The sequence below is a fragment of the Echinops telfairi genome, unplaced genomic scaffold (genome assembly GCF_000313985.2).
Source record: "Echinops telfairi isolate 266 unplaced genomic scaffold, ASM31398v2 ScPeMD7_2291;HRSCAF=2852, whole genome shotgun sequence".
NCBI lineage: Eukaryota > Metazoa > Chordata > Mammalia > Afrosoricida > Tenrecidae > Echinops > Echinops telfairi.
In genome coordinates, this window is record NW_022106189.1 from 1,943,453 (window position 1) to 1,960,299 (window position 16,847).

Here is a 16,847-nt window from a genome sequence, read left to right on the forward strand (position 1 = left end):
AATCACTGAAGACAAAGCGGTACATAAGCAAATGTGGTGAAGAAAGCTGAAGGAGCCCGGCTATCAAAAGAAAGACATAGGTCCCACATGCTCTGAGTAAGAGTTCAGCTCTGTCTCTGGAGTACCAGTCCCAGAGCTGTTCCCCCTGGAGCTGTAATGCGCAGCAAGGAAAGGCAGAGGCACTGCTGTCCAGAACAGGGATTTCCCAACAGGCCTGTGGAAGCGCCCACAGACCCTTTGTCCCTGTCCAGATTTTGGAGGTTGTGCTACAAAGCACACTTACTCTAGAAGAAATTCACCATGGGTGATTTTGTGTGGGTGCCATTAACTACTTGGGAGCATGTTTTCTACCAAGAAAGCAGGGCATACAAAAATGCCTAAGATATGGATTCTGCAAAATAGGGCCAAACAACAAAACTGGGTGCAGCATATGTGAAGTAAGGTAGAAACCTGACTATATCTTGATTACATCAGACATTAAGAAAGCAACTTTTACTAGCTCAGCTCAAGGCAAGCAGCAGATGATAATGGAGAAAATCCCAGAAATATGCTAGAGTTGGAACAATCAATCCATAATGCTCTGTGGACTGTAAATCCCATGAAGTTATCAGTCCAACCCTGAATCCACTTGGGCACTGTGCCTCCTCAGGATTACTGAGGGTCGATCAATTCCACTTAGATGGAATTGTATACCCAAAGAATGGAAAGCAGGGGCTCAAACATGCGCTTGTACACCATACTAACTGAAGCACTATGCAGAATAGGCAAAAATGTGTAGGAAGCAGTGTAGCATTTTGAGAGCATTAGAGGGATAACTATACAAGTAACCTAGAAAAGACAAATCTATAGACATTGAGTTAATTCCAAATCATAGTGACCCTGTAGGACAGAGGAAGACTGCACCTCTTTGGGTCTCCTAGGATGTAAATCTTTATGGAATCACAAAGTGTCTTTCTTCCCCAGTTGTTGTATTAGAAAGGTGAAAACAAGACTTTTGGGGAAAATGCAGTAACAAGCCCAAACCCTAACCATCGGTGACCCTGCCAACAGAAATGGACGTAGCAAGTGTGGCCAGAGTGTGACTAACTTGGAAAAGAAGGCTTAAGACTTCTTTCTCCGAGGTGCTAAAGAAGAGGATCAGCATGCGCGGTTGCTTAGTGATAGGAAGACTCAAGAACACCAACAACCAACCTCACAAATCCGTATTTTATGAGTGTAAGACAATCTCACCCCTAAGGCACAAAGAAGATAAGCTGTTCTTTTGAAAAGACTTCCAAAAAACCTGACTCAAGAGAGAATCAACTTCCTCTAGAGGACAAGAGCCGATCATAAATTTGTTATAACTACACATGTGTAAGTTTGCTTTTTTACTCCTTGTCTATAGGTTTCGTGATGGCAGAGATAATACCTTTTGTTATAACTACAGTCCAAGAGCCTTAGCATAACCCTGAAAAAAAATATGAATGCTCAGTAAACAAGCAGCCTTCTAGCTCAGAAGCAACAAAGTCCACATGGAAGAACCATACCAGCCAGTGTGATCATGAGGTGCCGAAGGGATCAGTTATCAGGCATCAAAGAACAAAAAATCGTACATTGTGTGCTCACCTCCCTGATACGATCGCTGAATACAAATGGGAGCATAAGCAAATATGGCAAAGAAAGCTGATGGTGCCCGGCTATCAAGATATAGTATCTGGGGTCTTAAAGGCTTGAAGGTAAACAAGTGGCGATCTAGCTGAAAAGCAACAAAGCCCACATGGAAGAAGCACACCAGCCTGTGTGATCACAAGGTGTTGATAGAATCTGGTATCAGGCATCAAAGAACAAAAAAATCATACCATAGTGAATGAGGGGGAGTGCAGAGTGGTGACCCAAAGCCCATCTGTAGGCAACTGGACATCCCCTTACGGAAGGGTTGCAGGGAGGAGATGAGCCAGTCAGGATGCAGTGTAGCAACGATGAAACATACAACTTTCCTCTAGTTCCTAAATGCTTCCTGCTCCCCCTCCCACTATCATGATCCAAATTCTACTTTACAAATCTGGCTAGACCAGAGGATGTACACTGGTACAGATGGGAACGGGAAACACGGGGAATCCAGGACGGATGATCCCTTCAGAACCAATGATGTGAGTGGCGATACCCGAAGGGTGGAGGGAGGGTAGGGTGGAGAGCGGGAACCGATTGCAAGGATCTACATATAACCTCCCCCCTGGGGGTCGGACAACAGAAAAGTGGGTGAAGAGTGACGTCGGACAGTGTAAGATATGACAAAATAGTAATTTATAAATTATCAATGGTTCATGAAGGAAGGGGGAGCGGGGAGGGAAGGGAAAAAATGAGTTGCTGATGCCAGGGACTTGGGTGGAGAGCGGATGTTTTGAGAATGATGAGGACAATGAATGTAAAAATGAGCTTTACACAACTGATGTATGTATGGATTGTGATAAGAGTTGTATGAGCCCTTAATAAAACTATTAGAAAACAAACCAAAACAAAAAAAAAAATATGAATGCTCAGTAAGTTATTTCTGTGTAAGTAAATCAATGGTCTAAATCTAAAATCCAGAGCACAATATATACTCGAGTATAAGCCGACCCAAATATCAGCCAAGGCACCCAATTTTACCACGAAAACTGGATTTGAAAATGTGCTGAAAAACTAGACTTATACACACATGGGTATATGCAGTATTTATTTTTTTATTCATGCCAGGATCTAATGAATTTGGCATGTGATACTATCAAGTACAAGTGTGAAAACACCCAAGATACAAAGCTTTCTCAGAAACTAGTGGTATAATCCCCTACATCCTAGATTGTGTCAATCACACACAATGATAGCTGTTTGTGCCTCCTTATCACTCCTTACCTAGAAGCTTGTGGTGCTCATCTGTTTTGTTTAGTTCTTTTCTTTTTAACAAAAGTTTATTCTTAAATGTCAACAGGCTCCAAGACAACACTTCACCCTAACTATAAGTGGCAACAGATGTGATAGCAGGAATCCAGATGTTTAAATAGGAATAGAATCAAGGGTCATCTTGGCTTCCTGACTTCCTGATACTAATGGTTAATGACAGTCTTCACTATGTGCTGGGGGTGGGGTGGGGTGGGGAATTATTCCCTAGGAATCCTAATTTGAAAATATTTGGGAGAAATAAAGCCACACCGAAGTAAGGTCATACACTCATGAAGTCACAAGACTTTGCAAACAGATGTGTTGCCTAAAGAGTGATTATAAATAGTATGCAGGTGAGCAAATCAGGCAGATGTTAAATATTTAAAAACATACACACAGAGAAAGCTACTAAAATAATGACACTTAATGCATGCAGGCTAGTTTTCATTTTGATATTAACTCATTTACTTTTCCACACTCACCTGTGTGAGACTGATGAACAAGTTGTCTCAGGGGGTTAAAAAGAGTGCTGGTCATCTGCCCTGATGGCTGGCTCAGGCCTGTCATGGGAGTTTACCTAACATCCTGCCTGTCTGCAAGGGGAACAGACTGTTCTGTGACAGCAAAACAAGCTGTTTGCACAAATGCCCGCACCTGTACTACACATGTGCAAGTCAACAGCGTATTCTCAAGAGGCCGTGTTTATGAGACAAAGGTTTCTGTACATTGGCTGAGAATGCCAATTTGGAGAAAATACATACTTGGAAGGGACTTTTGTGATAAAAATCGAGTGACCAAAATTAAAATGGTCTACAAATGTTAGTTTAATTTTCAAAAATGGCATCTTTCATAGGACATTTTATAACTAACATTTTCAGAATCCTTTGCTGAGCTACTGAGGTGCTGGCTTCCAAATTACTGAAATGTTCTCTAAAAAGTGAAAACTGCTATGAAAATTTACACCCAAATGAAAACAAAAAATATGTAAAGCTCATAGGTACAGACATCTTCTAGCTTTCAACTACGGTCCTAAGGCCTACCCTGCAAGTTCATACGCTTCATCAAATCAGCAAGGGACTGTTTCTTAGCCTTAACTTGTGTTTACGCAGGTGTTAGAAATTTCTAATGACTACGACTTTTTTTCTCGATTATAAAATGAAATATTTTAATACAAGCATTGAAACGCTAAGATCATCACACTTACCTGTATGGCTTATCAGTGTTATGGATTCGTCTGTGGTTTCTGACACCAACATATGTTGTGCTTGTATAATCACACACATCACATCTATACTGTTTCTGGACTGAAGACTTATTCCCTAGACAAGGTATTTCAGAGTTTTAGCGGCAGGCTTTGATAAGATTCAAATGACAGCATTTACATTCCATTGTACATAGCATTAACACTTAAATCAAAGCTTTCTCGCTGCTTAAAGTTAACAGGTTTGAATATGAGTTTACAAGTTCTCCTGCATCTGGACTATCAGCAGATATAAATAGAATACTCTCTGATTTATAAACTTCAATAGGCTGGGCTAGGCTCCTGTATAACTTTGTACAGACATAAAAAACCATACTAATCATTGTCCTACCTGTCCTGATGACTATACTGTAACTAATACACTTTTTTGATTTGAATGGTCTTAGTCTGATATATATACTTTATATATACTTATTTGATTTGAAAGGTCTTAGTCTGATCAATAGTGAATATATTGTCTTTATTGCTAAAAGACTGGAAAACTGTAATACAATATTTCAAAGGGTAACTACAAATTATATATAACAGGCTCAGTATTTAAAAAAGGCCTAAAGCTTTTCACCTGTGGGTTTCCATTGTCAACTATCAATGCAACAATGGCAAGAACATCAACTGCAAATTATGTGCCACCCAATTGAGCATGATTCCAGCTCACAGACTGACAGGTAATAAGGACAAACGTCACAGGAATGGACATATACAGCTCTCTGAAATCCAAGAAACATAGGGTCCAGGAAAAACCATTCCTGGGACTAACCCCATTCTGGGACATTACAGCTTGGACACTCAAGTCAGGGCAAGGTTGTGATCACACAGGCTGAGTGGTTTGATGCTGGGAAACAGTTTCCTGAAGAGATTCAAAGCTGTATTAACTCTTCAATCAGCCTTAAATCCACAGGTAACTCACACCTGGCCAACCTTATATTCAAAAACAAAGTCAGCAGGGTCCTCCACTACAGGGCAGAGCAGGGAGGGGGGAGGTGTGTGAGCCTCTGGCAGCAGAGGACTTGGTGCCTGCCTGTAAGTGAGATGGGCGGTACAAAAGAAAACCCACATGGAAATTTCAGTGAAACAAAGAAAATATTCAAGTTAAATTTATGCTTTCTAAAATGGAAATTTTCTTCTGTTAATAACTACTGCCAGGCGGAACAAAATGTCCTAATTTCCTGGTATAAATCTGTAACATTAATATACACACTAATCATAATTATAATTTAAGTATTGCTCTTAATTGGTAGGTTAAAAACTTGGACTTGATTATAAGTGGCACCATTCCAAATACAATTTTTAAAAACTGTAGGGGGGGTGGTGCGGGGAAAGAGGGGGTGGTGGAAACATCGAAGTGTGAAATATTGGATAATGGTTTTCTGGGAGAAATATTACAGATCAATGACAACTAATAAAAATGACAGATGGAAAAACTTAATATAGCACAGCACGAGAGCCTGCGCTACTTTAAGCAACTGTTTCCAATGGAAAGAATATTGAATTTGAAGTTCAAAAACTTGGGCCTAGGCCTTATTCTGCTGCTCAGTACTGTGTGGGCTATTTCACCTCCTCTAGGAAGTAGCAGCGTGAGAGCTTCCCCTAACAGCTTGGCAAGTCGGGAGGACACACCCTGGACCTCTCCTGCCCTGCCATCTCTAAACTGCCTGCATGCTGGTCCTGACCCTAATCTGCCCAATGCCTGGAGGGTGGGGAACTGCTGCTGTGTGTAATTCCCCAGGCGTGGCAAATGAGAGCTTTCCACTCAAGAACAATGGTGCCCTCAAGAAACACCACAGGCCAAGTGCTCTGCCCCAGCTCTCCCGGCGAAAATGTGGGGTTTGCTGCCTTGCAGTTTCGTCTTCCCCACTAGGCTGGGTTTACCAAGGGCAGGGACGCCATCAGTGTACTTCTAGCACCTAGCACAGTGCCCTTCAGGCTGACCCTCTGGGACTGCAACATGTCCTCAGTTCTCTGTGTGGACACCTGGGCAGTCTGGGTGTCACAGAGCCTCACTTGCTCGCCCCTCTAGGCTAATCCATTTACTAAATGATCAACTGTATTTTAACAGACCAGGAACTGGCTGTACTTGCTTTTGGACCTAAAAACCTGATTCTGAAATACCTAGCACCTAATAGTCAGCACCAGGAACTTACTGGACAGCCTAGGTGGTAAAAGGGTTAAGTGCCTGGCTGTTGACCAAGCAACTGGCAGCTAGAAATCAGCAAGCAGCAGGTTCCTGGGCGAAAGGCTTGCTTCTGGAAGGGCAGACCGTTGCCAGGCCCAGGGAGCAGGTCGACTCTTTTTCTGCACATAAAGCTGCCATGTTGGGACTCATTCCACAGCAACTAACAAGGATTTTATTCAGTGTAAATACGCCAGAAGACACTGGCCCCTGGAATTATTGTTCTATTACTATGAGAGAAAAGCAAAGGTGCCGAACTGGTGGGGTGAGGGAAGGAAGGGAGGAGTGTGGTATGCAATTAAAAAAGCTATGCCTCAATTCGAAGAGAGCATGATCCACAAAGAAGAGGTGTTGCAAAATGGAATGTGGATGGGCATATACTCTAGGGCAGGCGTCCTCAAACTACTGCCCGCGGGCCACATGCGGCCCACTGAGGACATTTATCCAGCCCGCTGGGTGTTTTTGCCCTGTTTGCATTTTTACTTCAAAATAAGATATGTGCAGTGTGCATAGGAGTTTTTCATAGTTTTGTTGTTTTTTTTAAACTATAGTCCGGCCCTCCAATGGGTCTGAGGGACGTGAACTGGCCCCCTGTTAAAAAAGTTTGAGGACCCCTGCTCTAGGGGTTGAGCTGGTTATCTTTATTTGAAGCTGGCACTTTCTATTGCAAATGTGAGCTACAAGGAAGTTAGCCAAATCAGGCAGCTTAAAAACTGCTCTTTCAGCTGGTGCTAGAAAGGACCCACCCCACCACTATGTTAACTGCAGGGGTGCCGCTGAGTAGCACTTCCTTTAACTCTGCATTAGGGATTTATGGGGAAGCCGCAAAGGCTTTAATGTCTCCTTTACAGGGATATGCAGGCATAATGAATGAAACTAAAAGGAGGCATTTAAGGCAGTTTCGTGAAGAGGAAACAAAATGGCTTCGGCTCAGCCATCTATCTCAGAAACAGGTGCTATGTCATAAACTCCCTTTGTTTTGGATAGTTTTACAGGGGCGACATCTGTTTGACAAGGGAATTTCGGTGCTACAGCAGTGTCACAATCCCTTCTTTTAGGAACATTCTAGAATTCGTTATGCTTTCTGGGGTATAATTTAATGAAACATTATGGGAAAACATTTTACTCTGCAGTCATTTCTAACTTATTCTTAGGAAAGCTAAAACGGAAAGTCACCCCAATATGCTTTATGTCCCATAAACACTATGTCTGTCCCACGTTTGAGACATCAAGTATATCAATTTAAGTGAGCTGATGCAAGGAAGCACAGCTCTTATGCTGTATCCCTAATTCTCCGGATGTGGCATCCGCCTCTCCACAGTACTCTAATCAAATCTTTTCCTTCTAATATTTCTATTACCAGAAACCTGGCCAACTGGTGCATAACTGGTACACACAAAGATCTTGTGTGTGTGTGTATGTTTTAAATAATGCAGATGAAATCTGGCACTCATACTTGGGTAAGATCACAGCGGGAAGCCTCCACCGTTTGGGGTGGGGGCCTGCCATCTGCAGAAGCTGTGTTTTCACGGGTCAGCTGGTCCTGGGAGAGGGAGAGGAGACGGTTTACGCTGCAGCTGCTCTGGCCTGCTGCTGGAACATCAACTTCTACGGGCTCACTTCAACTGTACTATCTACCTACATCGTTGAAGCAGAGTCTCACTAACCTAGCACCCATGTCTTACCTCGGACTCAGTCATGTCTACGTTAGTACTTGGAATTACTTCAGGGACAGGGATCAGACCTACCAACATCCACATTAGAAAAGTAGGTGACTATATAGCTGAATATTCAGAACCCTGAAAATAACCCATACGAACTATTGAGGGCATTTTAAAACTTCCTATGCCAGTCAGTGCAGTCTGTGATTAAAACAACAAGAACAAACAAAAGCAGATACCTTCCTGCACACATGTGCCTTCCACTGGATCGCTGGAGAGGCCCGACTCGTTAGAAGTCGCCACGGACAAGGTTTCCAGAAGACTGTGCTGCTCTCTCTCATGAGTCCTCAGCTGACTCTAGAAAATAGAGAGCAATGAAAAGTAACGTTCAATAAATAAATATCGGTGCTCAGGAACCGGGAGGCTATGCATTGAAGGGAATTCACCGCTTTAATAGCCTCAGCTTTAAATTCACTGCGCTCTTGTGCAGTGCCATGGCGTCTGTCCCTGGGTCCCAAACACGGAAGCCCAGCCCCTCCACCACCCGCACAAGCTTCCCATGTGTGAGGCTGCTGATACAGCCACTGTCCCGGGCCATCTCACTGAGGGCCTTTCCATGTTTCCGCTGACTCTCTCTACTTTACCGAGCATGATACCCTTCTCTAGTGACTGGCCCTCTGGATAATACGTCCAAACACATGAGATGAAGTCTTCCCACCCTCACTTCTAGGCAGTCCTTCTTCCAAGATAGGTCTGTGCACTCTTTCAGCACATTAGCAGCATCTCAAAATAAAACCTCCTACAAGATAATGTGATGCATCTTACAGTAGGAAAATCGTGATCTCATTAAAAGTGATTTAGAACCCTCCTGCTTTCTTACCCATCTTGTCTGAATGCCGGTGAGTGGTGATAAGAGGAAACGGAAACTTGAAACTGTCTTTGACACACAGGCTCGTTTTTGTGTGAATTAGAGTTTACATTCTAAAGGACTTGGCTTGTGGACAGCTCTGATTTGCAATTTTTTCTGACTACTAACCAGCAATGTGGCAGGTTTGCCCTCAGGCCGAGTGTGCCAGAGAGTAAATAGACATTCCCCTGACTAACCCAGTGAGGAGCAGTCTTACTCTCAGAGAACCTGCCTGGGATCCTTGATAATTAACAGATGCATGCCATCTACAGTGTGGGGTTCTGGCCAGACCTACGGTTAAGAGTCAGATGTGGATGACGCAGGGCCGCATGGTCAAGTCACACATTGACCGCCAGGTCTGCATTTCAACCATGGTGACGTTTCCTCCCTTCTGGAGTAGACTACAACAGCGACGAACCCATCTACCGCCAGTCATGACTTCGTGCCTATTTCCCTGGTTTCCCATGGTCCTCTAGAATTAGCCCATGGCCCTGAGTCCTTCAAACACCACTGTGCCTTCATGCTGATGCTCCCCTCATCCAGATGATCTGCCTTATTTATTTAAGGATTTATTAAGGGGTCCCTGTAAAATGTTTGGGCTTGGGGTCATTTTCCTCCTAAAATAGTAAGTCAAAGTCAGTGGGATCCTAAGTCGTCTTTCCAGCAGGGCTTCTGGGGAACCTCTTGATTCTGAAACCTGTTTCCGATCAGCTCTCCAAGACCCCTGTGTATGTCTTGCTGTGTGCTTTTCTCATCTGATCCATTAAAGTGTTCTGTCTGCTGGCTGGCAAATGTTATCTCCGGGTTTTTAGGTGAAAAAGGCCTTTGATAGTCTCTTTCAGGATACCGGGGAAAACAGCAGTTAAAATTATGAGAAACCAAAATAAGATTCTAAGACGTGGCCTGTGCATGTTTCTCATGATTGTGCGTTAACACCTCTAAAAGTGCTTGCCTGTATCTACAGACTTACACATCCCATGAGGAACTGCATGTGCTAAGCTCTGGCCAAATCAGGTTTTCTTTGCTGCTCATTTTTTTTCTTTCTCTATTACAGTAGTTTTATCCTCATTGGTGGCGGCAATTGTGGCACTTTGGCTCTCTCTGCTAGTGTAAATTACTGTGGATGGGCAGGCGCTGTAAGTCTCAGAACATTGGGCACAGGCAGGCCCAGTGAAAGAGTGCAGGGTGGTCACCAGCTGTGAAAGACCATCAGACTACCTTGTCAGGATACGCTGGTTCAACTCTAGGCACATGGGGTTTAAGTGACTCATCATGCAAACCCCACAATTTCCTGTCCACATTTATGGAACCTAAGAGTCTTACACTTTGAACTAACTTGAACCTTCTGAAATTGGGAAATTTCCTATCTGGAGATTAAAATACAGAGTCCTGTCTGGTATACAGACAAGCACAGGCTCTATCACTTGTTTGTACTTCTCTGCTTAGCACAGTCTTATTAAGAACAGGCTAGATAAATATGTGTAGCCACTTAGGACATTCCCAAAGATTGATTCTGTGCTAGGAATTTCATGTAATCCTGGGAAACCAAAGCTTCAATTTAATTCTTAACATCCTTGAGAAATAAACCTTGATTCCCCTCATCCGCTTTATCATATAAACCCCAAATCAAACCCACTGCCAGAGTTGATTCTAAATCATAGGGACCCTATATTCGGGATTTCTGAAGCTGTAAATCTTGAAGGGAAACCCTGGTGGCGTAATGGTTACACACTGGACTGCTAACCACAGGTCAGCATTTCAAAACCACTCGAAGGGAGAATGAAGAAGCTTTCTAGCCTTATCAAGAGTTACAGTCTTTGCAACCCACAGGGACATTTCTATCCTGTTTCAAGAGTCAGAATCAACTCCACGGCAGTACGCCCTTTGTGTTGTTGGAAACCTTTATGAGAGTGGAAAGCCCCACCTGCCCCCTGTGGAGGGGCAAGTTGGTGTAAACTGTTGACCTCTAAAAATGTGTTTAATGTTGTGTTGTATGGCTACAGAATTTTGTTTCGTGTTGTTCTCTTTGTTTTACAAGGGGTACCCGCAAGACCCCCAGAATCCACTCCCAAGCTATGTGTGTTAGTCTGGGTAGACCAGAGAACCAAATCTAGAGAGACTCATGTGTAGAGAGAATTTTATATCAAAAAGTAACTATATATTAAGAACATATCCCAGCCCAGAGAATGTCCATTAAGTCCGAATATTAACTCTTATGTCTGATACTAGTCCATAAATTCCTCTTTAGACTCATGCAACACATGCAAAGATGTGGAATGCAGGAAGATCACAGGCCAATGGCTAGAAGGTCATGTGGATACAGTGGCAGTGGAAGCATCTCAGTGCTGGAACGGATCTCCACTTGTCTCTTCCACCTCCAGGGCTCTGGCTCCATCAGCATAGCTCCATGTGGCTTGTCAACAGGAATGTCTTGCAGCAAGAGTGTGAGCCCAACAGCCAGGGTAGAAGACAGGAGTTTCCAGAATCCTCAGAAAGCCATGCCCACACAGAGACCTGATTGACAGGCTAGACTCCACCCCTTCCTCAAGTTGCCAGATTATGTAACTGCCACACTGTGTAAATTTTTTTTTTTACAAAACCTTTTATCACCTTCAAAGTACTCTCCATTAAACTGAATACATCTGTCAAATCTGCGATTCCATTCTCGGAAACATTTTTCAAACTCATCTCTTTGGATGGCTGACAGCACCTCCCTTATTTTTTTCTTCACATCTACGTTATCAAATCACTATCCTTTCACATCCTTCTTCATTCGAGGAAACAAAAGGAAGTCGCACGGGAGAGGTCAGGTGAGTAAGGTGTGTGGGGCAAGAGAGGAATACCTTTTTTTTTTTTTTTGCCAAAAAATGGCACACTAAGATGGCTGCATGAGCAGGAACATTGTTGTGGTGGCAAAACCAGTCCCCAACAAATCAGGCCTTTTAAAAATTTATATTAAAAGATCATTTTTATTGGGGGCTCTTACAACTGTTACAATCCATACATCGATTGCATCAGGTGAATTTGTACATGTTGCCTTCATTCTTTTCTAGACAATTACTTTCTGTTGAGCCCCTGGTATCAGTTTTTCCCTCCCTACCCCCACTCATAACCCCTTGATTATATTGTTTTCATATCTCACACCAACCACTGTCTCCCTTCCCCCGTATTTTCTGCTATTTTTCCCCCTGGAGAGGGGTGTGTGGTTATGTGTTGATCACTGCAGTTGGTTCCCCCTTTCTCTGTCCTTCCCCCTACCCTTCTGGTATTGCTATTCCAACTCCTGCTCCTGGATTCCGTGTGTCACGAGCCCCCATCCCTCATCTACACCTGCATACATGCTCCAGTCTAGTTTGAGTTGAGAAGCAGCACTGGGGTCAGGATAGCTAGGGGTGAGGAAGTCTCAAGGAACCAGTTTTACTGCACCCTGGTTTACTCATCCCTTCCCTGTGGCCCCTCTGTGGGTGGATTGTTCCGTTGTCTCAAGATGGGTTTTGGATCGCTGCTCCAACCCCCCTCGTTTTCAACAGTATGTTTTTGTTATGTATCTTCTGATGCCTATTCCCCAGTCCCAATGATTCCTCATGATCGCACCGAGGATGTGCTTCTTCCATGTGGACTTGTTGCTTTTCTGCTGAATGGCTGCTTAACTTGTTTAACTTCAAGCCTTTAAGACCTCAGATGCTATACCTTTTAATAGCCGGGCACCATCCACCTTCTTCACATTTGCTTATGCACCTGTTTTGTCTTCAGCAATTATTAGGAGGGTGAACATCTCAGACTGATTTGCTAGGACAAAGTGTTCTTGTATTGAAGGAGGGTATGAGCAGAGGCCCAAAGTCCATCTACTACCTCAATGTATTGCCATATAAATATATGTACATAGGCCAATATCACTATTTTTATGCATTAATATATTTGCATATCACACTGCTATGCTTATACCACTATCCATTGCTTTGCTTCCTAGGTTCTTCCTGTTTCCTTTTACCTTCTTCCTGCCCCACCATCACTTTCTCCTTATTTGCGCCTTTTGGTACCTCTTAGCTAGTTTGCTGTTGCTCTGACACCACCCCACCCCATTCCTATCTCCTCTTTGTTGACTAGAGTACCTTAGTTGTTCCTGTCTATGGCACTGCCTGCTCACCACCCCTTTCCCTCACCACCCTCACCCCTAGGTCTCCCCGGGACTGTTGATCCTGCTGCTTTCTCCTCGGGCTGGCTTGCCATACTATCATATAGGTAGGCACACCGACTATGACATAGCTCAAACTAATACTAATAAAAGAATGAGAAAAAAGAAACAAGAAAAAGAAAAGGAAGAAAAGAAAAAAAAGAAAAAGAGAATATACAAAATTCCAGGCCTGTTCGGTGGCCTTCATGACTATCCAGGAGCTGCCCCTCCTGGCCTGGAGTCCATTTCTGGGGGGCTTCTCAGGGGCTTTGTAGCTTTGCTTTGCTCCAGGAGCTGGTCTGGTATGTTCCCTTCTTGGTTCGCCCTGCTGTGGGGGATTCAGTCTGCACTACCTCCCCACCGTGTGACCCCAGAATTGTCCTCTGCCGCAGTCTGCTCCAGTAAGGGGACAACATGACATGAACTGTTGTTGGAAATCAGGCCTTTTTTTGTTACACACTTACACAGTTTTTTTCAGAACCTCTAAATCAGTGGTTCTCAACCTTCCTAATGCCATGACTCTTTAATACAGTTCCTCATGTTGTGGTGACCCCTCCAACCATAAAATTATTTTCATTACTTCATAACTGTAATTTTGCTACTGTTATGAATTGGGCGACCCCCGTGAAATGGTCGTTCGACCTCCAAAGGGTTCGCAACCCACAGGTTAAGAACCGCTGCTCTAAATAAAAAGCTTGATTAACAGTCTGATCTGGTAGAACAAACTCCAAATGCACTATCCCCCTCACATAACAACAACAAAAGCACATCGTCTTGATCTCTGATTTCACCTGACAAGCTTTTTTGGGGCAAGGTAATGATGGTGTCTTCCACTGGTTTGACTAATGTTTGCTTTCAGGGTCGTAAGAACAGCACCATGTCTCGTCACCAGTCATGACCTTGGAAAAAAAGGTCTGGGTCACTTTGGAGCCGTTCTTTCAAAGCACTGCATGTTTCCACTTGATGCTTTTTCTTGGTCAATCAGAACCTGAGGCACGAATTTCGCAGTGACCCTTCTCATTCCCACATCTGCCATTAAAATTCGAGCTCCATAAGAATCCAGATAACTTCCCCATCTTTCAATGGTCCGTTGGTCTTCGAGCACAAGCACACAAATTTTGTTAACATTTTTGTCCTTTAGGGAAGTTGACAGACATCCAGAACGTTTGTCATTAATTGACATTTCACCTTTTTTGAAATGAGGAAACCACACACACACACACACACACACACACACACACACACACACACACACGAGGGTCAAGTGAAACGGCTTTCAGGAAAAAATTAACTGTGACCATCGAGAACCTTTCCAGGCGACGTCACTGGGTGCACTAACTCAGAATGAGTTGCTAGATGCTTGCCTAGTGGGAAAATTGGCTACAAAAGTTCTGCCCAGCAGAGCTTTTTTTTGTGGGGTGCCCCCTTATATACTGGTCTATTTGCTGCAGCCATATTTCTGGGTTTCAGGCTCTGCTGCCTGGGTTTGTGTGCACATTGGTGAGTGGCACTATAAAGAATCTCAAACTTTTGAACAAAATTCTGAGAAACCAAACCTACTGCTTCACACTGTGTCCAAGTGTTGCTGTCTGACCTCTTGTGTGTCCGTTTTCAGTGGACTCACCAAATCTTGCAAGAAACTTGCAAGGATCATAAGCAACAGTTCCTGGGTTGTTTTGTGAAATTTGCAGGGGGAACCTGGCAGTACTGGCCTGGCTTGTGGAGACATTGGAAGATGTGCTGCTGCTGCTGCGTAAGACAGGGAATGCCACCTCTAAAGATCAGGCTCCTGCAGGAGATGATGGCATGCTGAGTACCAAGGATTTGTTAGAAAGTCAGTGACCACCTTTGAGGCAGGTGTTCTTGGACAAAAACCAAAGGAGACCTCTGGTAATTTCTCAAGAGGTTGACTTTACTGATAGATCCTAAGGTTATGAAGCTACTTGTATTTGTTTTGTGTTGCGCTGCTGTGTCAAGGAGCCCTGGTGATGTAGTGGGTTATAAATTGGCCAGCTAACTAACTGAAAGGTCGGCAGTTTGAAACCACCAGCTGCTCCATGGGAGCAAGGCAAAGCTCTCTATTCCTGTAGCATTATAGTCTTGGAAACCCACAGGGAAAGTTCTACTCTGTCCTAGAGGGTTGCTATGAGTCAGAATCAATTCAATGGCAGTGAGTCATCAAGCTACTGATGAATGTCATAAAAACGAAAACCATACAGGAAAAACCAGACACGGTATAAACCTGCTGTTTAAGCTGACTTCAGAGACCCAGTGAACGTGAGACCCTCAACTAAGATGGTGACTACTTGGACAAGTGCAGTAGGTCACCAAGCAAAGTGAAGACCCCTTTTCTAAAGGACTTCTGTGTTAATCTTGAAGGGAGCATTCAATCTGGATTTGTTTTCACTCCATGAGGAGGCACTGAAACTCAGCTGCAAATCACACTGCTGCTTGTAATTGTCTTATGAATTAGGTATTTCATTTAAAAAAATGTTTGGATTTGGTTGGTATAAGGCTTTAAAAATGAAAATTCACACAAAAGACAGCTGTGAAAATATACTTTACTTCTGGATGGCACTATCAAATGATATTTCTTCAAGGAATTCACTCTGATTTGGTTTAATGGTAAGAGGGTACATGAGAACAAAATTATTTCAATATAACAAACAAGTAACACAATTAACTCATTTTGACGAGTTTTTTTGTGTTTATAGCAACTTTGAGTTAGAAATCTTCCCAATTAAGTACGATATTAAGTGAAGGGAAAGAATAATTTTGAAAAGTGAAGTACTTCCCAGAGGCGTAAGACAAGTCTTAATTCATGGCCATCAAGTAGATTCATAGCAGCCCTACAGGACAGACTAGAACTGCCCTTTTGAGTTTCCAAGATTGTAACTCTTTATGAGTTGACTAATCTTTCTCCCAAGAAGCAGCTCATGGTTTCAAACTGATGACCTTAGGGTTAGCAGGTCTATGTGTAATCCACTATACCATCAAGACAAAAAATCACCAGTGTTGGCTTTCTCTCCTCTACTCAGGACAAAGAAAAGATGGAAAAAGAAAAAGAAAAGAAAAGATGGCTTACCTAAAGACATAAGAGGGCTGCAAATGGGTTTTTTATTCTCCTTCAAAATAGCTGGCCAATTGAAACACTAATGCATTGGGATAACTAATCCGATCTTTGGATGTGAGCCAAAGATAGGAAGGGCAAGACAGAATATTTTGAAGAATTTTTCCCAGCTAGGTGCAGTTATTTTAAGAACTCTTCAAATCTTAAATACATATTTAGGAAAATGGATGAGAGTTTGCATGAAAACATAGCATTTTTGAGCAAATAAGTTCAGCAGTTATTGGGTTTTATAGTATGCATGTCATTTCAGTAATTTACTGGTATTAATGTGAGATAACCGTGGTCTGTCACTGGCGTTTTTTCTGAAGGTCACACTGAGCTGCCAGCATTTTCAGGACGGCTTTAGGAGTCACCACCATGGCAGAAGACATCAAGACCAAAATCAAGAACTACCAAACTTCCACTTTTGATAGCCGCTGACAGAACTACCTGGGGTTCCACTGCTGGAGAAGGCAATGAGCCAGCGGTAGTATCAGTGTATGTACAAGTTATTTTGTCCCATATCCTGGGTGTCCACCTGGAACGACCACTGGGCAGAAGGCACAGTTCCTGGGAAGGTGTCCAAGAAATGTCCTCCTGGTCCTCCTACTTCTCTCCTGGGATCCTGACTCATCATTAACTAATAATAACTCATTGGAAAAGTGTA

The 16,847-nt window shown here is 43.2% G+C and overlaps 1 protein-coding gene and 1 pseudogene across 4 annotated transcripts in view; one reads left to right on the forward strand and one right to left on the reverse strand.

The window, feature by feature from the left end:
- The window catches only part of ZNF507 (zinc finger protein 507), a 61,754-nt gene that overhangs the window by 28,932 nt on the left and 15,975 nt on the right, over positions 1 to 16,847 (reverse strand). For all 4 annotated transcript variants that reach the window (XR_006680404.1, XM_045293750.1, XM_045293749.1 and 1 more), the window contains exons 3-4: positions 8,230 to 8,347; positions 4,103 to 4,217 (exon numbers count right to left, since the gene is read on the reverse strand). Coding sequence is in view for 3 of the 4 variants with exons in the window: in XM_045293750.1 (XP_045149685.1) it covers positions 4,103 to 4,217; positions 8,230 to 8,347 (233 nt within the window). In the remaining variant the exon portion in view is untranslated. The remainder of the gene's footprint in view (positions 1 to 4,102; positions 4,218 to 8,229; positions 8,348 to 16,847) is intronic.
- LOC115870702 lies at positions 16,559 to 16,809 on the forward strand (annotated as a pseudogene).